The 22,009-nt window shown below is 37.6% G+C and overlaps 1 protein-coding gene across 50 annotated transcripts in view; it reads left to right on the top strand.

Moving 5' to 3' along the window:
• Positions 1-22,009, top strand: part of TBC1D5 (TBC1 domain family member 5) — a 562,606-nt gene that overhangs the window by 489,857 nt on the left and 50,740 nt on the right. For 37 of the 50 annotated variants that reach the window (XM_078354358.1, XM_078354357.1, XM_035278739.3 and 34 more), the window contains 2 exons: positions 225-290; positions 20,932-21,095. In XM_078354358.1, coding sequence (XP_078210484.1) covers positions 225-290; positions 20,932-21,095 — 230 coding nt within the window. The remainder of the gene's footprint in view (positions 1-224; positions 291-20,931; positions 21,096-22,009) is intronic. The other 13 variants (XM_078354367.1, XM_078354366.1, XM_035278742.3 and 10 more) reach the window with 1 other exon arrangement.

Genomic DNA, 22,009 nt, shown 5'->3' with positions numbered 1-22,009 from the left:
TTCTTTAAGAAAAACAAACATAAAACACTTTTAGGAAACATGCTCTTAAAGATTATTTTCTTTAAAAATATTTTGTATTAATTTTTCTAAGCTTGTGCATTATTTTTGTTTGTACTATCTTTTTAGTAATTTGATTAAAGTATTAGAACATTCAGTATAAAAGAAAAGTGAAGTTGATTATTTCCTTTTCATGAAATCTAATTATTTTTTCTTATGAAATCCAGGCGATGTAGTTACAGGAAGCGATGATCAGGTTTCTGTTCCTGTCCAGACTCTAACTGACCTCCAAGGTACAGTTACCATAACAACATAATTTTTCTTTATCTTTGCCTACATTATTATCATTGCCTACTCCAAAATTCCATTTTTCTTTTTGCCCACCCTCCATTCATACTGTTTTCAATTCACTACCATTGTTCAGCCACTGAGTGGCACTATTGTTTAGAACAAAAGTCCCTTTTCATGTCATACCTTGGTGATGCCGAATATGGCTGTGATGTGGGTTTTCTATTAGGTCTGCACAAGCCTCTTTGCAATCTATGATTCACCCTATATTTTGTGGTTATTTTAACACACTATACTTAGTGTGCCAGCTAACACTGAGGTGTCCTTTTTGTTACACTGGTGCTCTGTGACAATATTTGACCAATTAGTTCTGAAATTAGACATCTTATGTGCTATGATTAGCCAGAAATACTTACATTTTACCTGAAAAATCCAACCTGATTTTGAAATGTTTTTAAGTATAGCCTTTGAATTATGAATTATATTAACACAAAGTACAGTGTAGCAAATCTTCATATATGGTAACTGGCAATGGTTTTTAAAAAAGGAATGTTTATCATATCCATTTGTTCAAAATGTAGAAAAATATATAGTTTTTAAATAAATACAAAAGTTATCCACCTCCTGTGCAATTTTAAAACATATAAATATTAAGAGGCTACATTCATCTTTTATTATGCAGTCTTTTAGATGTAATACGCCATAGAGAGGATTCCTGTGTTAAATGGAAGCCTAGAGTAACTTTAAGAATCTTCTCGACCGGGTGGGGTGGCTCAAGCCTGTAATCCCAGCACTTTGGGAGGCCGAGGCGGGTGGATCACGAGGTCAAGAGATCGAGACCATCCTGGTCCACATGGTGAAACCCCGTCTCTACTAAAAATACAAAAAATTAGCTGGGCATGGTGGTGCGTGCCTGTAATCCCAGCTACTCAGGAGGCTGAGGCAGGAGAATTGCCTGAACCCAGGAGGCGGAGGTTGCGGTGAGCCGAGATCGCGCCATTGCACTCCAGCCTGGGTCACAAGAGCGAAACTCCATCTAAAAAAAAAAAAAAAAAAAAAACTTCTACTCCAATTCAGACTAAAATGATAGCAGTATTAATTAAAATCCACATCATGTTTCTCTTAATTTAAAATATCCACATAATATGGTCATTCTAGGAATATTAAAATACTGTTTTAATAATGATATGGCCTCATATTATCCAAACTTTTTTATAGAGAACAGAAAAGAATGGGTTGTGATTAAGAGATTGATGTATTGGGTTAACTTAAAAGACAAAAAACCACCATATTGTGGCAATAGAGGAGTAAGCTTTCATTTCTATATATAGTTCTGTGTCTCACAGGTATAGTTTCTGGCAGTATTCTGGTAATTGAAACAGATGAACTTTAAGAGCTTTTCTAGCTCAAGGATTCCATGAAGAGCTGTTCGCTCTTGCTGTCTGTTAAATGATTTACATAATAAAGGAGTATAAAAGTATGGACAAGAGTAAAGGCAGATTATGTCTACAGGATTTATCTTTAGCTTTGCACTTAGATGAATATTAATGTGATCATCTTATATGGTGAGAATTTACAAGACTTAAATTTGTTTCCTAAAATTAAACTGAGCCCCACAGACAGTTTTCAACATGTGTTTTGTTGTCCCAATGTTAATTGCTACAGAGTAGATCTTTGGCTTCTTTGCAAGACATGGGATATGGAGCCCAATTTATACCTATAGAAGGAAAAGCTGAGGTTGGCTTGCTTAGATATTCTGACTTCTGCTTCTATGCTATTGCTGAATCCATTTTTTTCCTATAGACCAGAGATACCAGAGCAATGTAACTGTTTAAATAGAACTTTGAAGAGGGAGGTTATATTGTTTTGTCCAAATACCTTGTGTTTTATGAGTAGAATTATCTCATTCATTTATTCAACAGGTATTTATTGAGTGCCTGCTGTGTATTAAGCTCTGTTTTCATTGGTCCCTTGGCTTTCCCTACAGCTTTATCTGGTTGTTTGGGCATTACCTTTACTTTAGATGACCCAGTTAAGCCTACATAGTCGGGAACCAGCTCTTTTACTAGATACCCTATTCAGAATCGCATCTGCCTCCCATACTCTAACAGAGATTTTTATCAGTCTGATAAGGAAAGTTCCTGCTACTTTAATAGATGTGAATCACAAACAGCTTTTAGTCTGTGGGGATGATTTTGACAGTGATAAGCAATGAGAGTACACCTACCTGATTTGGGGAAGTCACTTTTTGTCTTCCTCAACATACTTCCTGAAGAGTGCCAAGAAGCAAGGGAAAGTAGAAGTAAACCAAAATAGTGGTAGCAGCAAAAAAAAAGTTCTGTGTATGCTTAATATAATCAGTGCCAAGGAATTCAACTATTTCGACTTTCCATGTGTCTTTTTCAAAGCAATGAAGTAAATTTCAAGAATTAAAGTAAGTATCAATACTTTTGATGATTCTTTGATTACAGTCTTTTTTTAAATGAGATTTTATGTTCACTTTTAACACAGCAGTTACATGGGCTTTTATTTTTGAGAAACAACCTGAATGTAAAGTGAGATTCCACGATTTAGATAGGTAATTTTTAGAGAATTATTCAAAAGTTGCATTTTGTATCTTACAGTGTAGGCTGCAATCACACAGAAATACAGCCACAGCAGCTTTGTTTTTCAACGACTTGACTCAGTAAGATTCTTCAAAATCAGTTTTACACATTACATATTTACCCCCAGAAACCTTTGTCAAGAGATACTTAGAAATTTATTCACAAATCAAAAAGCTTTAAACACCAGTACACACACAAGACACATGGTATTTTTAAAGAGAATCCAGAATTTATAACAACAGAAGTACAGTCAGCCCTCTGTATTCATGGGCTTCTCATCTCTGGATTCAACCAACTACAGGTCAAAAATATTTAGAAAAAAGAAATGAGTCTCTACTGAACATGTACAGACATTTTCTTATAATTCCCTACACAGTATAGTATAACCACCATTTACATAGCATTTACATTGTACTAGGTATTATAAATAATCCAGAGATGACTTAAAGTATAAGGGAGGATATGCACAGGTTATTTGAAAATACTACTGGCGGGTGGATCACGAGGTCGGCAGATGGAGACCATCCTGGTCAACATGGTGAAACCCCGTCTCTACTAAAAACGACAAAAAATTAGCTGGGCACGGTGGGGTGTGCCTGTAATCCCAGCTACTCAGGAGGCTGAGGCAGGAGAATTGCCTGAACCCAGGGGGTGGAGGTTGCGGTGAGCCGAGATTGCGCCATTGCACTCCAGCCTGGGTAACAAGAGTGAAACTCCGTCTCAAAAAAAAAAGAGACTATAGCATCCTCAGATTTTGATTTTGGTATGCACAGCAGTCCTGAAACCAGTCTCCCATGGATGCTGAAGGATGACTAGATTTAGGTATTAACATACAATGGACCATTAGGAAAGAAATTCAGATTTCTTATATAATTTCCATAGGCATCTTTAAAATTTATATTTGTATATATTTATTTGTTATGGATGTAAATATGCACACACATACACACAGATATCTTTATAACATCAAATTGTTTTAAATATAAACAGGTAAAAAAGAATCTTCCTTTCCAGGTAACCACTGTTGATATTCTTAAGATAAAACTAAAATATATTACATTAGATGATTCCAATTAATTAAAAGTATGTGAAGAAAGGGGGCGTGCCCTCCATTTTCTCCTCCCACCTTTTTGCCAGCCCATTTCCCCAAGGGTAAACCATTGTTAGGTTTCTTGTGCTTCCTTCCAGGAGAAAATAAATACATATTAAATGGAGGTATAATGTGGGAGTCACATTAATGTGGTAAGAGCTCACTTATTTAGAGGTGACTCTTTCTGGACCATCAAGGAGAAAGCACCAACAAAAATGTCCCAGTGTCAATGAAAAGCAGCAAGTTGGTAGAACAAGGAGAGGGATATTAAGTCAACCAGAGTAGGACAGAGTAATGACAAGAAAAACAGACAGTTTCCACTCACAAGAGTGAGGGAAGAAAAATATCAAAAAAATGGTCCTCATAGTTGGCACTACATTGATTGGCTGCTCTTTTGTTGAGATGTGATAGACCTGAAACACAACAAGTAGTTCCATTATGGTCAGTATAGTCACTTTAAGGCAGAGAAATAGATGTAAAATGAATTTGGGGAAGCGTTGGTTAGCTAGAAAATGCATTTTTGTGGAACATCTATTCCAAAAGACATTGGATAAATGAGTTGTTTTTGGACTGAAAACAAGATCAGAATTTGCCCTTTACTTTCAAAAGGCCTCATTCCATTTTGCTTTAATCTAATTTTAGGTCACATTTACATCAGCCCACTTGGCACAACCCTTATGAGAGGGGGAGGGCGATACAGCTTTGCCTAGCATGGGCTCCGGAGTCAAGCCTGCGTTTGATTTCAGGCTCCATCACTGGCTTGCTGGATGACCTGGGGAAGTTACTTAACCTCTTACTTGTAAAGAGAGAATAAGAGCAGCTACTTCAAGGGTTGTTGCTGGACATCATCACAGCACCTGTTGCATAGTGAGGGCACCGTAGTGCTACCTGCCCGGGTAGTGGTGATGATGGCACCATTATACCTCTCTTTCAGAATCAAATAATGAAGGAGCTCATTCCATACATCTTTCTTTTCTTATTACTTGCGATATTCTAAAAGCACATGTCTGCATGCAGGTACCCAATCCAAGAGTGTTTGACTTTTGTGGTTAGGCTACAGAATATCTATTTCAGGGGCTTCAAGTACAACCTGCTTCCATTCACTTTTGTGGCAGCAAGATGCATGTCTTTAATTATTAGACATTCGCCTTCTTGCTGTCTGTCACTCAAGTGTGCAAGGAAACAAACTGTTACTATATAGGGCCCAGATGACTCTTTGTTTTGGTCACTATATAAAGTCAAGGTTACGCCCTTTCTGTGGACACAGCACAGGGGTTCCCAGGCTTTTCCCTTCCTGCTCTTCTAAGCTATAACTTTCCAGCAAGGCCCCCTGGAGACCTCCTGGCCTCCTGAACATTTTGCCTTTGGGTGTCCAGTGTCCACCTTCCTCCGCTGGCCTCAGGTATACTGGGGTTCTGCCTGTCTATTTAGGAACATGCCCACCCCCTTTTCTTATTTCCCATTGAGTTTACTAAGAAAATGCACTAAAATATTATTCATGGGACATGGTAGGTGCTTAATAAGCATTATTTTTCCTTCCTTTTTCCTTCTCTCCCAGCCATTTTGGAGTCAGGAATCCCCACTGACGCCTAAGAAGCCCATTCAGTCATTTTAGGCTCTTGACAAGTTATCTCCATTGCCACAGAACACACAGGGCACAATACTTTAACTGAGTGCTCCAGAGAGGGAAAGAGAATGAAGGAAGGACATAAGATAGTAGCTAGACACAGCTGTGTCTTATCCGAACAGTAACTCTGTACAACTTACAAAAAAAAAAAAGATAACTGCTTCTGTGCAGATGTAGCTCACACCACTCACACCAGGGCACAAGACTTAATAAGCAGACTGTGGCCTGGATTTCAGTGGCTCAGCCAGGCAGCCTTAAGTGAAACATATATGATGGTCCTGTACCTAGTGCAAGTTAACTGAAATCTGTGGGAAATCATTGAGAAGTGCAGCCAGTATCCTGCCAGGAGAAGTTTCAGCAGAATAATCAAGAGAGGACCTGTGAATCCACAACCCAGAGTACTGCTTATTAAACTATGTGTGCTCTGGATTTGGAAGCCATCTCTATGTCTTCCAGTAGACATGGTTTATGTCTACAGAGAGCCTATGCTAGGTGCCACACTAAACCTTTTACATTATCATTTAGGGCACACAGCCACTTGTCAATGAGAACTATGGCCAGTGGAGGGTCAGTGACTTGTTCAAGGCCACACGACTAGGTATCAACTGAGTTCAGACTCAGTCCTAAGTCTGACTCGTATTGGCTTGGGGAATTCTACCCTGTAAACATCTCTCAAATCTACCCCCACAACCTCAGTTTAAGCCCATAATCTCTTGCCTAGACCAATGCAACAGATGGCTCACTCAACCAAGTCCTTATAATCCTTGCTCAATTTTCTGGCTTAAAATCTGTAGTAATTGCCATCATACACCTACAAGATAAAGGTCAGACCCCTCAATATGAGTATAAGGAGCTCTTTTTGATGTGGCAGACCCTTGATTTGGCCTCATCTTCTCACTGTCCTCCACTCCCTAGGACTGGACTGGGTGACCAAGAGGGAAACTAAGCTCATGTTTGGGGTACCAGCAACTTTGTTTTTTTAAAAGAAACTTAAATGTTAGGTTCAGTGGTACATGTGCAGGCTTGTTATATAGGTAAACTTGTGTCATGTGGGTTTGCTGTACAGATTATTTCATCACCCAGTTCTAAACCTAGTACCCAATAGTTATTTTTTCTGATCCTCTCCCTCCTCCCACCCTCCACCTTCAGGTAAGCCCCAGTGTCTGTTGTTCTCCTCTTTGTGTCCGTGAGTTCTCATCATTATCTCCTACTTATACATGAGAACATGCGGTATTTGGTTTTCTGTTCCTGTGTTAGTTTGCTAAAGATAATGGCCACCAGCTCCATCCATGTTTCTACAAAGGACATGATGTTCTTTTTTATGGTTGTATAGAATTCTGTGGTGTATATGGGGTACCTTCAACTTCAGAAAAAATTTAATATTTGATCCTCCCCCAAAAAACATTGAAATCAGTTTTTTAGAAAGCATTCTGTTGAACTTAATTTTTCTTTTCCTTTGATACTGGTATCATTTTCAATTGCATATTGATGGCAAGGAGCACCAAAGGTTTTAATCAGACCCTGATTAAGCTAGATGTTCCTTGTACAATGCCTTTGAAAATACTGTGTTCTCCACTAGAAAGGACCCTCCCTGAGCCACCACCACCTCCTCCTCCTCTTGGGGTTTGAAGATCTAGCTTACACTTTAATCGTCTGAGATAAGATTGGACACTCCCCCTTTTGTGCACACAAGGTGCTGTTGTTTATACTTCAGTGTTCACTTTTGTTACCTAGGGTTGTAGGTTAGTGTGCATACAACTCTGTGTTTTCCTGTATGGCTATTTTGGGAGTTTCTTAAGAGTTTCTGTTCTGTTCATCCTCCCATCCCCAGTGCTAGACAGAGCATTCTGTAGGTATTTCATAAGATCAGTCTGCATAGGGCTTGTTCCCTGATGTTTGGTCATGAATGAAAGACTACATACATGCATTAATACATGCACACCTGAGATGGCTTAAGAATGAGCCTATATTTAATGTATTTAAGAATCCCTTAAAATCTAAAATAATTTTAAATAAATGTCATGGGTCAGAAATTCTGAGAACCAAACTGTGAGACAGAGATTCATGGTTAAGACATTCATTGAGCAGCATCCCAATACCTAGTGAGTGAAAGAAGCAACACTGGGCAGAGGGAGAGCTAAACCGCTTTGCAGGTGCTGCTGGAATGCTCTGGGGCTAGTGTAGTCCTCTTGCATTGTCCACCTTGAGGCAAGGGGGCCAGCTTTTATTTGTCAGCTCAAACCAGTAACTGGATTGGAGTTAATTCCCAGGGAAAGGGCATGACCTTGGGCAAGGAAACTCTCTTTAGCTTTGGGCAGTTTCCAGAGAAGAGCTCATGAGAGCCATCAACAGCCAGTGTTTCCAGCAGCTGGGGTAAATAAGTGCCTTGGACCTGAAGAGGGAATTGGGCAGGGCCCCACAGCAGCATATTTAAGAATGTGCCTCTAAGAATAGGCTTTAAATTTTAGTGCAATAATAATGTTTCATGCTGTTCCTCCCTTTGTCAAAAACAGAAAGCAGTTTACAGAGAGCTTTGGAACCACTGTGTAACTTATGGGTTATAAGCTTGCTGAGAATACTGACCCCTCAGCTCAGGAGCTCTCCAGGGGAAGCCTGGATGAGCCCTCATCCATTTACCCCAGTGTGCCATACAAATGTGATCAGAGTCTGTGCATACTAGACATGAAAAAGGCAGAGAAGTCTGATGGTGCTTCCTTCCTTTTGTCTTGAGGCAAGACTACTCCAGGTACCTGGGCTTTTCCTACGTATCTCCAGAGGAAATACAGTTTTCCCTCAGTATCTGTGGGGGATTGGTTCCAGGACCTCTGTGGATACCAAAACTCACAGATGCTCAAGTTTCTTATATAAAATGGTATAGTATTTTCATATAACCTATGCACATTCTTCTCTATACTTTTTCTCTAGCTTACTTAATAATACCGAATACAATGTAAATGCTATGTTATACTGGGTTTGTTGTTGTTGTTGTTTTTGAGAAGGGTCCAACTCTGTTGCCCAGACCAGAGTGCAGTGGTGCAGTCATGACTCACTACAACCTCTACCTCTTGGGCTCAGGTGATTCTCCATCTTCAGCTACCTGAGTAGGTGGGACCACAGGTGTGTGCCATCATACCTGGCTAATTTTTTATTTTTATTGTAGAAATGAGGTCTCACTATGCCCAGGTTGGTTTCAAACTCCTGAGCTCAGGGAATTCTCCTGCTTGGCCTCACAAAGTGCTGGAATTATAGGCGGGAGGCCCTGCACCCATCCTGTTATACTGTATTTTTATTTGTACTATTTGTGTTGTTGTATTGTTTGGTTAGTTGGGTTTTTTTTTTTTTTTTTTTTTTTTTGAGACTGAATCTCACTTTGTCGCCCAGGCTAGAGTCCAATGGTGTGCTCCCAGCTCACTGCAACCTCTGTATCCCAGGTTCAAGCAATTCTCATGCCTCCTGAATAGCTGGGATTACAGCCATGTGCCACCACACCCAGCTAATTTTTTATTTGTTTGTTTGTTTGTTTGAGACAGAGTTCCACTTTTATTGCCCAGGCTGGAGTGCAATGACACTATCTCAGCTCACAGCAACCTTTGCCTCCCAGGTTCAAGTGATTCTCCTGCCTCTCTCCCAAGTAACTGGGATTACAGGCATGCACTACCACACCCAGCTAATTTTGTATTTCTAGTTGAGACAAGGTTTCACCATGCTGGTCAGGCTAGTCTCAAACTCCTGACCTCAGGTGATCCGCCCGCCTCAGCCTCCCAAAGTGCTGGGATTACAGGTGTGAGCCACTGCGCAGGGCCTGTTACTATATATATTTGTGTGTGTGTGTGCATGTGTGTGTATATATACACATTTGTTACTTTTGAGCCGTTGGTTAAATCTCCAGGTGTAGAACCTGCTGGCAGGGAGGGTAAACTGCTCTCTATCATCCTTTTGGGAATAAGTTCTGGTGACTCCATTTTCTTAAGGGTCTGAATGTTTGTGTTCCCAGAGGGCACAAAAATATGTTAGTAAGCTAATTTTTATAATTGAGGAGAAACATATGTTTCTGATGTGAGATGTATAATGCTACCACCAATTTGAAATTTTATAATTCACTGATAAGTTTTGATAAGAGCTGATCTTAGTATTGTCACTGAAAAGGAAGTTTACTAAGCAGGATAATAGCTGCAAAGGAAACCTCTGGATGTTGTTGCCTCTCAAGGGAACAAGTGCCTTCAAATTCTTTCTGGATGTTTAATTATTCTCATATAATAAAGAATTGATAAGCTAACTTATTAAAGCAGATATTCTAAAGATTTCTCCCAGACATATCATTACCTTATTTTCTTATAATAGTCACAAAATGTGATAACCTTCATGTTATGAAAAACATGACTGTTGTTTAGTTTACACCCTTGCTGTCTAATACCGTATCCCCTAGCCATACTGAGCATTTGAAATGTATGTTGCAAGTATGAAATACGCACTGCATTTTGAAGACATTATGAAAAAAAAATGAATGTAAAATTTGTCAATAATTTTTATCTACATGTCAGGCTGATAATTGTTAAAATTTATTTTATCTTTATTTACTTTTTAGATGTGAATACTAAAATATTAAACATTACATGTGTGGCTCACATTATATTTCTTTTGAGCTTCATTGGTGTATATAGTTATTTTCAGATATTCCAGACTGGACATCAGCAAACGTTTATTGTAGCCCCACAATGTGCAGGCACTGTGCTAGCTTTTATCCCAGCAGGCAAAACTGGTAATAACCACATTTCCTGTCCTTAGCAAAATTTGTCCATTGTAATATAAGCAGGAACACTAGTAATTGAAAATAAGAAGCATCAGGTACTTTCTGTTCCTAGGAAAAACTATTCTCAAAATATGCATCCTAAAAATTGGGTAGAAAGACCTATTTCGAAAATTTTTTTGTCATTTTGAAACAAGAACTCCTTGGAGTCATTTGGCAGGATTGAGAAATGTAATTATATATATTGATATGGTCTTGCTTTTGTTTTGTTTTTCTTTTCTTTTCTTTTTTTTTTGAGATGGAGTCTCGCTCTGTTACCCAGTCTGGAATGCAGTGATGCAATCTCAACTCACTGCAGCCTCCACCTCCAGGGTTCAAGCAATTCTTCTGCTTCTTCCCAAGTAGGTGGGACTAAGGGTTCAAGGGATTCTCTTGGTTCTTCCTGAGTAGCTGGGACTACAGGCACATACCACCATGCCCAGCTAATTTTGATATTTTAATAGAGAGGGGGTTTTGCCATGTTGGTCAAGCTGGTCTTGAACTCCTGACCTCAGGTAATCCACCCTTTTTGGCTTCCCAAAGTGCTGGGATTATAGGCGTGAGCTACCACACTCAGCTGGGCATAAGTTTGGACAAATCTGGGTTTAACTTATGATATTTCTAGCTGTATTCATAACTTTGTTCTTGAGCAAGTAAATTAAAGTATCTGAGCCTCAATATTCTCATACATAAGCATCTCACAATGTCATTAAAATACTCTATGTAAAGGTCCAGATATGTGCATGAACAGACATTTTGCAACTATCACATAGCTGTAGTGTATTCTAATTTTCTGATTTTTTTTTTGTGGGGTTAGCAGGCAAACTAGGGAAATACATATGTAGGAAAGATTGGGGGAAAAGAAATGAATAGTACCCAGCTACGATATATATAAAATCTAGAATCAAAGAAAAGGTTTTGGGTCTTAATATAATTTCAACATGAAAACAGTTGATTTATACAAACCAGGAAAGCTTCAGAAGATTTGTGGTTTTTTTTTTTTTGAGACGGAGTTTCGCTCTTATTACCCAGGCTGGAGTGCAATGGCGCGATCTCGGCTCACCGCAACCTCCGCCTCCTGGGCTCAGGCAATTCTCCTGCCTCAGCCTCCTGAGTAGCTGGGATTACAGGCACACGCCACCATGCCCAGCTAATTTTTTGTATTTTTAGTAGAGACGGGGTTTCACCATGTGGACCAGGATGGTCTCGATCTCTTGACCTAGTGATCCACCCGCCTCGACCTCCCAAAGTGCTGGGATTACAGGCGTGAGCCACCGAGCCCGGCCAGAAGATTTGTTTTTATTGTAATTTCTTTTGAATGGAAAAGCTTTTCAACAGATTTTGATAGAATTTTATATGAAAATTTTATATAATTAGATTGGATATATAATGCCTTCCCCCCTTCAGAAAATATTCAAGGCAACTAAATATTGTAAGATTTAATAGATATAACTACTCGCAATATTTTTTTTCATTTTGGAAGAAAATGAAGGAAGTTATGATGGTCCCCAAAATTCTAACTTTTTCTAGGAATATAAAAAATTTAATGCTGTACCTGGAATTTTAGATTAACTCAGAAATTAAACTATAATGTCAACTATTGAGAGTCTAGAGATCATAAGTAGAGTATAATATCAAAGGAGTAATAAAGAAGATTTCCCAGAGCTGAAGAAAGATATTGGCCTGGAGATCAAAAAAAAAAAAAAAAAAGAAAAGAAATCCCAAAGCAGGATGAAAGTAAAAATGACACACCCTCGGAACCCCATAAAGGATTTACAGAACTTCAAGGAAACTCTAAAAGTTTCCAGAGAGAACAAACAAAATATTTGTTTTTAAGATAATCATCAGATAAACATCAGAAAAACCAAAGGCCAGAAGACATTTGAGTTTGTTTTCAAAGTTCTGAGGAGAAGTTGTTTTGAGCTAGAATCTTCTTCTCAGCCAAGCTTCCAATGGGAAGAAAGAATAGACGTCTGGGGACATGTAAGAATTTAGGTCTAGCAACAGACCAGCTACCCTCCCCACTCCTAAATATTTATTTTGCATACACACACATCACTTGTAAAGGTAAAATCATTCTTCTAAAGAACTCTTGAATTAATAAGGAAATGTTTAAAAATGACAAATGTAGAAGTTCATGATACTGATAGCACCAAATACCAAAACCCAGAAAGATAAAAGGCAACTCAGAAGAAATGCAGTTATTAGAGAACAAGAAAGACTTGTTTCTTGTAAAATATCTAAACATACAATTCAAGAAGATAGAAAGCAAACATCAAAATACAACTAAATTAAGTAAAGGGATGAATAAGGATGAAAGAAAAGATGAACAGCACATAATAAAACAGATTACATGAGTGGAATCAAAAGGTAATTCTTTAAAAACTGAAGTAATCCAACATTTAGTAAGTCTGATCAAAAATAAATGAGAGAAAAACACTAATATATTTAAAATAAGAATTGTGAAATAACTGAAGACACAGAAGAAGGATAAGTTGTTGTAAAAGACTACTATATACAACTTTCTAAGTTAAAAATGTAGACAAAGTTTTCTCTTGCTGATGTAAAAATTACCACAAACTTAGTAATGTAAACAATGCAAATTTATTGTTTAACAGTTCTCTAGGTCAAAAGTCTGACCCAGGTTTCGCTAGGCTAAAATCAAGGTGTCAGGAGGCTCTGGGAAGAATCTGTTTCCTTGTTTATTTGCTATGGTGACAGAATTCACTTCCTTTGACCATAAGATCAAAGTCTTCATTTCCCTATGTGTGTCAACATTCTTAGCTTCTGGAGGATAACATATTCCTTTGCTTATGGCCCCATTTCTCCATCCTTAAGGCCAGCAACACCAGGCCAAGCCCTTCTCATGTTTGAACTCTCTCCTTTTTCTTCTTGAGTCTGAGCTGTGTAACTCATTCTTCTGCCTTCCTCTTTTACTTTAAGAACTCATAGGATTAGACTGGCCCACTATGATAATCCAAGATACTCTCTCCATCTCAGCATCCTTAACCTTAATCATACCTGCAAAGTCTCTTCTGCCATGTAAGGCAACAAATTCATAGAACCTAGGAATTAAAGGCTTAGGTATTATTCTGCCTCCCGTATGGTTTTTTAAAGGAAGATACGAATTATCCCAAGAAGAAAATTGACCCAAGAAGAAGTAGAAATCCTTTAGAAGGGAACAAAAAGAAAAAAATCCCAAAAGTTATTACAGCAGTTCCTTTAAAAAGTCACTAGCCCTAGAGGTTATAAGTGAATAATCCAGACTTTGAAGGGATGAATAAATTCAGTTACATAAGCTTATAAAAAGATGGATTTTTTTTCATTTTGCCAAAAAGCCTTGAGAATCAAAATGCCTTGGCTTCTTGATTTTGCCTTTTGTTCTATGGCCTTTTAAAAGTAATTCAAATTCAAAACTAAGCCGTCCTTTTGTTTAGCTATTATTTTCCATCACCTCCAAGGCAATAAAAGCCACTGGCTTAAGGAGTTCCAAAGAGCAAGGAGGAAATTCATGAAAGGAAAAACTCATGGTAAAAAGTAGAAATTTATGAAAAGAACAAAGGAAGAACCTAGATTTATAATAAATACCTAAATTACATTCCAATATATTATCTTAGGGTAATAAATGCCTTCCTAAGCAAGAACGTAGAAATGAAAGACATAAAAGAAAACGTAGACATAGACAGAAAGGATTAATTTCCATAATTTAGAAAAAACTTTCCTGAATCAGTTTTGAAAAGTAAAATGAGTAGAGAGTTCTCAAAGGACATTAAAATGGGCTGTAAATATGTTAAAAGATACTCAGCATCTCTAGTTATCAGAAAACTTTAAAATAGTGAAATCCTCCTCTATCTAATTAACCACATAAATAGATGATTAGATAAAGATATAATGTCATGTTACATTTACATATAAACACATGTGCATACACTCACACATACATAAAATATAATATATCCAGTATCTACAAAGACAATAGGGCTTCAGAAATTGTGACAGACTTATAAATTGTTAAAATCTTAAGAGAAGGCAATTTGGAATTATTTATCTAAATTTAAAATGTGCATTTAGTTTTACATAGCAGTTCCACTTACATAATTCTACCTTATAGAAATAGCCAGCTGTTTGTGCCTAAAGATGTACCTTTCTAAAATATTAATTGATGTTTTGTCTGGAATGGCAAAACATTGGAAGAAACCTAAATGACTACTCGAATGCTACAAAAATTTTTTCTTCACAGCTCTTAAAAAAAGGATGTATGACAGATTTCCAAGATCAAGGCAGGTTCAGAAAGCAAGTCAGCAGAGAGAAGCACTTGTGGAGTAGAATGGCAAGGACCCCTGAAAATCTGTTCCTCCATAAAATCGTTAAGAACAGTGACAAAAATTATCAAAATCAACTTTTTCAGAATTCTGGAAGTTAACCAAAGGAATAGTGGCTGAATCTTAGTAAGGGGACAGTGAGTTTTATGGCATATTAGCTTTCCTTATTCCCATCACCCTCTTTTCAACTCTACACCACCCTCTTTTCAAACTCTAGCTTTGAAAACTAGTAACCTTATAACTACAGCAGGAGCAGGAGGCACAATGTATCTGGAGTACCCTAAAAATTCTATTCCCAGTGAATTGTCACCATTTGACGTGTCCAGCAACTCCCCAGAGTCCACTAATAGTGCTTGTCTCTAGTTGACCTTATTCAGAGCCTGCTTGGAAACCCTATCCTTAAGCGTATGTTGAAATAGTTGGAATTATTAAACATCACAGCTGTCGAAGGCAGCATTACCAGTTGGAGAAAACAACATGCTAGCCAAAAATTTAACAGGAAAATCAGAGGCTAGCCAAAAACTGAAAAGGGAAATCTGGGGAATGAGATGTCCATAAGGGGCTTTGAAAAGTTCCAACATATTCCTGGGATTCTAAAAGACCACGCATATGTACATTATTGTGCACACATCCAGGGAAGACTAGAGAAGGGGATAATCTCTTTCAACTCTGAGTGAATTTCAGGCTCTGCAGAGTCAGGAATGAAGGCTGAGAGTTGTAAACTGACTGCTGTCACAACACATACAAAGAGCCCCTGGCAAAGGTTAACAGAATTATTGTTTCAAGGCATTTAGTGAAAGGAAATCTGCCTGTTTATGGACCACTAAGCTAACCAGGCAGAAACTTCCATGACCACATACAACAAAGAATATAGACTTCACAGAATAGCAAGAAAAACAAGTTCAGACGGTGGAATGGGATCTGATTCCCAGAGTTACCACATTATATATATGTTTTGAGATGGAATCTCACTATTAAAGTGTCCGGTTTTCAATAAAAATAGGGCATGAAAAAAAGGAAAGTATGGCCCACACAAAGGGGAAAAGGCAGTCAATACAGACTCTCTCAGAGGAAGCCTGGACATTGGACTTAAAAGACTCTTAAGTCAGCTACTATAAATATGTCAAAGGACTACAAGAAACCTTGTCTAAAGAACGGAAGGAGTGAATGAGAATAGTGTCTCATCAAATAGAGAATATCAGTAAAAAGATAGGGACTTTATAAAAAGAGAATTAAATAGATATTCTGAAGTTGAAAAATACAGCAACTGAAATTGTAAAAGTTATTACAGGGTCTCAACAACAGATTAGAGCTGACAAAGAATCAGAACTTGGAATATATGTCAATTGAAATTATCCAGTTACAGGAACAAAAAGACAAAGAATGAAGAAAAATGAAGAGAGCCTAACATACAGATAGTGAGAGCCTCAGAAGGAAAGAAAAGGAGAGGGGCAGATGGAATATTTGAAGAAATGCTGGCTGAAATATTTCACAATTTTTGGAAAAGCATGAGTATATACCTCAAAGAAGCTCAATTAACTCCACGCAGGATAAACTCAAAGAGATCTACACGTGAACACATCATAGTCAGACTGTCAAAAGCTAACAACAAAGAGTGACTTGAAAGCAGCAAGAGAAAAACAATTTGTGATATACAAGAGTTCCTCAGTAAGACTGACAGCTGACTTCTCATCAAAAACCAGAGAGGCCTGAAAGCATAGGATGACATATTTAAAGTAATGAAAAGCTGGTCAGTCTAGAATTCTATTATGTATCCAATAAAACTCTTCTTCAGAAAGGAAAGAGAAATTCAAACAATTAAAGATAAACAGAAACTGAGCATATTCAATGCTAGTAAACCTGCCCTATAAGGCACAATAAAGGAAGTCCTTCAGGCTGAAATGAAAGGACACTAGACATCAATTCAAATTCACACAAAGGAAAAGAGTTCCAATAAAGGTAGCTATGTAGGTAAATATAAAAGATAATGTTTTAGATATGTAGATAAATAACTTTATATTTCATAAATCTTATGTTGTTAATATGGTAGTGCTACCAAATTGATCTACAAGTGTATGTTGAAATAGTAGGAATTATTAAACATCACAGCTGCCTAAGGCAGCATTACCAGTTGGAGAAAACAACACGCTAACCAAAAATTTAACAGGAAAATCATAGGCTAGCCAAAAACTGAAAAGGAAAATCTGGAGAATGAGATGTCCATTTAATTATCTTTTATATTCACTGTAATCCGTATCAAAATCCCAGATGTATTTTTTGGAGAAATTGGCAAACTGATCCTAAAATTCATATGGAAATCCAAAGCACCTCCAGTAGCCAAAACAATCTTGAAAGAGAACAAAGCTGGAGAATTCACATGTCTTGATTCTAAAACTTGTTATATAGTATTTTAATCAAAACAATGTGATACTGACATAAAGATCATCATATGTAAACTATGTAAATAGAGTACAGTTGAGGGTATGGTAAGGTGATAATCACCACAGGTGCCAAGATTATTTTTGTGGTAAGAGTAGCCTTTTTTACAAATAGTTCTGGGATAACTAGATATCCACATGCAAAAGAATGAACTTGAGCTACTACTTCATACTGTGTACAAAAATTAACTCAAGTCATAGAATTAAATGCAGAGTTATAACACTCTTAGAAGAAAACTTGAGTAAATCTTCATGACCTCACTTTGGGGACTGGTTTCTTAGATACGACACCATAAGCACAAGCAACAAAAGGAAAAATAGGTAGATGAGACTTCATCCAATTAAGTAGTTTTGGGCTTCAAATGATCCCATTAAGAAAGTGAAAAGACATGCATATAACAAGAAGTTTTTGCAAATCATGTAATTGTTAAGGAACTTGCACCCAGAACATATGAAGAACACTTAAAAAGGCAAATACCCCAATTTTTTAAATGGGCAAAAGATTTGAATAAACATTTCTCTGAAGAAGATGAGTGTCTAATAAGCACCTGAAAACCATGCTAAACATCACGAGTCACGGGAAAATTGCAAATCAAAATCACAATGAGATACCATCTCACACCCACTAGAATGGCTGAAATGAAAAAGATAGCTGATAGTAAGTGTCGACAAGCATGTGGAGAAATCGGAACCCTTATGCAGTACTGGTGGAAACGTAAAATGGTGTAGTCACTTTTGAAAACAGTGTGGCAGTTTCTGAAAATGCTAAATGCAGAGTTGCCATATTGACCCACCAGTTCCACTTCTAGGTATCTACCTGAGACAAAGGGAAACATGTGTCCACATAAAATCATATACAGGAATGTTTATAACAGCATTATTCATAATAGCCAAAAATAGGTATAAGCTAAATGTTCATCAGCTGATGAGTACATAAAGCAAATGTAGTATACGCATACAATGGAATATTATTTGGCAATGTACAGTAATGAACTGCTAACACTTGCTAGAACACAGATGAACTTTCAAGCACTGTCCCAAGAGAAGCCAGTCACAGAAGACCACATATAGTTTCATTCCATTTATATGACATGTCTAGAAAAGGCGAATTGATAGAGCGAGAAGTAGATTCTGATTCCAACGACTATGGGAAGAAAGGGCATACTGGGAATAACTAATGGCCGTGAGTTTTCTTTTCTGGGTGATTAAGTTGTTCTAAAAGTAGATAGTGGTGGTCATGCATCTCTGTAAATGTACTTTAAAAAACAAATTATTTTAAAAGGTGAATGTTATGACATATTAATTATATCTGTTATATTCACAGTTTATTTATAATGAAAGTGTATTTGCATATCATTGGGATAATTTTAAAAAGAGAAAATGGTTCTTGAGATCTTTTTCACTTCTAATATTCTAGGACCCTGTGCTATTGAGATTACTACCATGAAAAGGTAACCCAGAGAAGTTAAAGCCTAAAGTCCTGGTGGTGAGGGGCAAACATGGAGGCAGTGAAGGGAAGAAATAAAGGCCTAGGTGAAATTTTCGTAGTCTAGACCCTGAAGTAAGCATAGGATACTTCTAAGCCTCGGGGCCTGTTCTTCTCTACTCTTTCCTAACTTCAGGAGTCCTTCAAGGCTCAGCTCCAATATCTTGCATTACAGGTTGGATTCTTCAGGAAGCAGACCCTGAGAGGGAATTAGACGTACGGAGAGTTGATTGGGGGAATAACATATGTGAAAAGAAAAGAGGAGGCATTAGAGTTGGGCAGAGGGATGGGGGCAGACCATGATGCGGACCTAACAAGTCTCTGCCAGCTAAGCAGGGAACTCTGCAGCCAAGATTTCCTATTAGAGGAGTCCTGTGTTGACTGGATGGGTAGACCTTTTATTCCCAGTCACTAGCTGGGAACCACCTTGAGACGAGCATGACTAGTTCAAAACCTGAGGCAGATCCTGAACAATCTAATAGCTAGAGGCTATCAGCTAACTATCTTTCTTGAAGTCACAAATATTTCCTTAAACAGGGATTTATCAGCCCTCCAAACCTGCCACATCTCCTTGTGAAATGTGGCTTGACTGTCTCCTATCTACGGAAGAGGTAATAGCTTTCTCCTAAGAAAGGTAACATTCTTTTTAGCATTCTTGGTTTATCATTTGCCTCCTTAGCCCTAGGTTCTGTACTCTGGGAGAATAGAAACTTAATCTGAATCCCTGATGTTTAATACAGAGGAAGCTTCAGTATAATAAAATTGTCTTGAAATCAGGGACAATCAGGAACTGCCAGGGATTGGGAGTAGATAATTACTATTCTAACTACTGTAACAATTTTTGACCCAAGATTGGAGAAGGTTAGTCTATACAATATCTATTATTATCTACTTGACTTTTTTCCTACCTCTGGCTGCTGCTTCTCAGTCAGCTTTGCTGCTTTCTTGTGATATCTCTGACTTTTAAACTTGAATGTTTCTAAGGGGCCAATCTACGGGCCTCAATCCCTTTCTCTCTATCCCTTCTCCATTGATAACCTTATGGCTTTAAATACAGTCTCTATGGTACTCACTTCAAAATTTATATCTCTAACTCACATCTCTTCCCTGAAATCTGGACTCATTTCCCACTGCTTATATGATATCTCTACTTGGGTATCTGGCTAGGCACCATAGACTCAGCAGGTCTAAAACTAAACTGCTGATCTTATTCCTAAAACCTGCTTCCCTTCACTTTCCTCACCTCAATAAATAGTGGCTCCATCATTTTTCTTGCTTAGGCTAAAAAATGGAAGTTAAACTTGACTCTTCTCTTTCTCTCATACTCCTAGTGGGTTCATCAGTAAATCCAGTCAGTTTCGTCCAAAATGTGACCATCTGTCACCTCCAAGCTATGATCATTCTAAGTCCTTACATTTTTGCCGTAGCAAAAATTGGCTTCTCTGCTTTTGCCTTTGTTCCACCGGACTCACCCTTGCTTTTCCAACTCTGATTCTGTTCCCAACACAACAGCCAGAGTAATCCTTCTAAAATGTAAGTCAAATCATGCCACTCCTCTCCTCAAACGCTCTCATGCCATCCCATAGCTTCCCTTCTCAGAGTAAAAGTAGTCACAATCTACAAATCCCTACCTGTTCTGATCCTCCTGCTTGCTCTCAAACCTCTCACCCTTCTCTTTACTCTTAGCTCCAGCCATACTGGTCACTTTGTGATCTCCTTGAACACTGCATGAAGGCCTTAGTGCTTGCTCTTCTTGCATATTTTCTGCAAAGCAGGTACTTGACCTTCTTCAGGTTTGTGCTAAAATCTTAATGTTCCTGAATTCTTAGTGACACCTTCTCGTACCAGAGGGAAGAGGCGAGATGCACTTTTGAAAAACTTTGGCCAAGGATTTGCATGTTTTAATCTTGCTAATGTAAAGTACAATATAATAGATTCTGGTTTCCATAATTAAGGGATGATTCCATTAGTGAAGAAAACCTAATCATTTAACCATGGTTTATTGACATTTTGATTTTTATTTTTAGTTCTTTTTTATGTGTGCAATGCTTGGGTAATTGTAGTATAAATAATATAGAAAACTATAGTGGTAGATACCTTGCTGTTTTTTAAAAAAATGGTGGCTATTTTGATAGATAAAAAAGCATGCATTTTAATACTTATAGTGTCATCTTGTTGATAGTGTCAACCTAGTGGTATCATAACTGATTATCATTTATTAAAAGCAGTAGATTCAATAGCTTAGTGAAAGAGTCTGGTGTTACATTATTGCTACTTAATTTTTCTTACAGGGCAAAGTTCTAAAAACATCAGTTCATCTCCAAGCGTTGAGAGTTTGCCTGGAGGAAGAGAATTCACTGGCTCTCCACCTTCATCTGCTACTAAAAAAGATTCCTTTTTTAGTAACATCTCTCGTTCCCGCTCACACAGCAAAACTATGGGCAGAAAAGAATCTGTAAGTATTTAAGGACAGTTTTCTCTTCATTCTTCATTTTCCTCTATAGAGAGCTGCATTTATGAAAGCTCTGTTAGTGTCTAGTTTTATAAAGCTCTCAGAACTTTTATGGACTAAAAGGAATTATTTTATCGAAAGTATTTTATTATTAAACATTAGTAATATTTAAAGGTTGTAGTCTATATTACTCTGGGAAAAAAAGTAGCATAATTTTAAAATAAGTTGAATCTTTCCCAAATCCCAGTTCTTTTTTTCCTCTGCAAATGCCTTTTTGTCAAAGCCTATGTTTTCTTATAAAATTTAACAAATAAATGATGGAACTCGAAACAAACCAAGCAATTTTTTCCATTTTAAATATTTCTTGAAAATTAAAAATAATTGATTTACCATTTAAAATGCTATCCAAACTACATTTAAGTTACATGTGATACTCTGTAAAATTCTTTTTTTTTTTTTTTTTTGAGACAGAGTCTCACAGTCTCAGCTCACTGCAGCCTCCACCTCCTGGGTTTAAGCGATTCTCATGCCTCAGCCTCCTGAGAAGTTGGGATTACAGGTGTGCCACCATGCCTGCTTAATTTGTGTATTTTTAGTAGAGACTAAAAATGCATTTTAGGTTTTGCCATATTGGCCAGGCTGCTCTGGAACTCCTGGGCTCAAGTGATCTGCCTGCCTCAGCCACCCAAAATGCTGGGATTACAGACATGAGCCACTGCGCCCAGCCTGTAAAAGTTTTTATATACATTTCTTGAAAGGAAAATCTAAGGCATATCCACTGCTTAAAAAACCTGGTTGTGTCTGAAATTATGATAAGCCAATTTCACATTTAACCACATTTTGTAATAGTCATGCATAGCTTAACAGCAGTAATACATTCTGAGGAATGTGTTGTTAGGCAATTTCATCACAGTGCA

Source organism: Callithrix jacchus, chromosome 17, assembly GCF_049354715.1.
Source record: "Callithrix jacchus isolate 240 chromosome 17, calJac240_pri, whole genome shotgun sequence".
Classification (NCBI taxonomy): Eukaryota; Metazoa; Chordata; class Mammalia; order Primates; family Cebidae; genus Callithrix; species Callithrix jacchus.
Note: the sequence above shows the minus strand (reverse complement) of the source record. Positions and strands in the feature narration are given on the sequence as shown.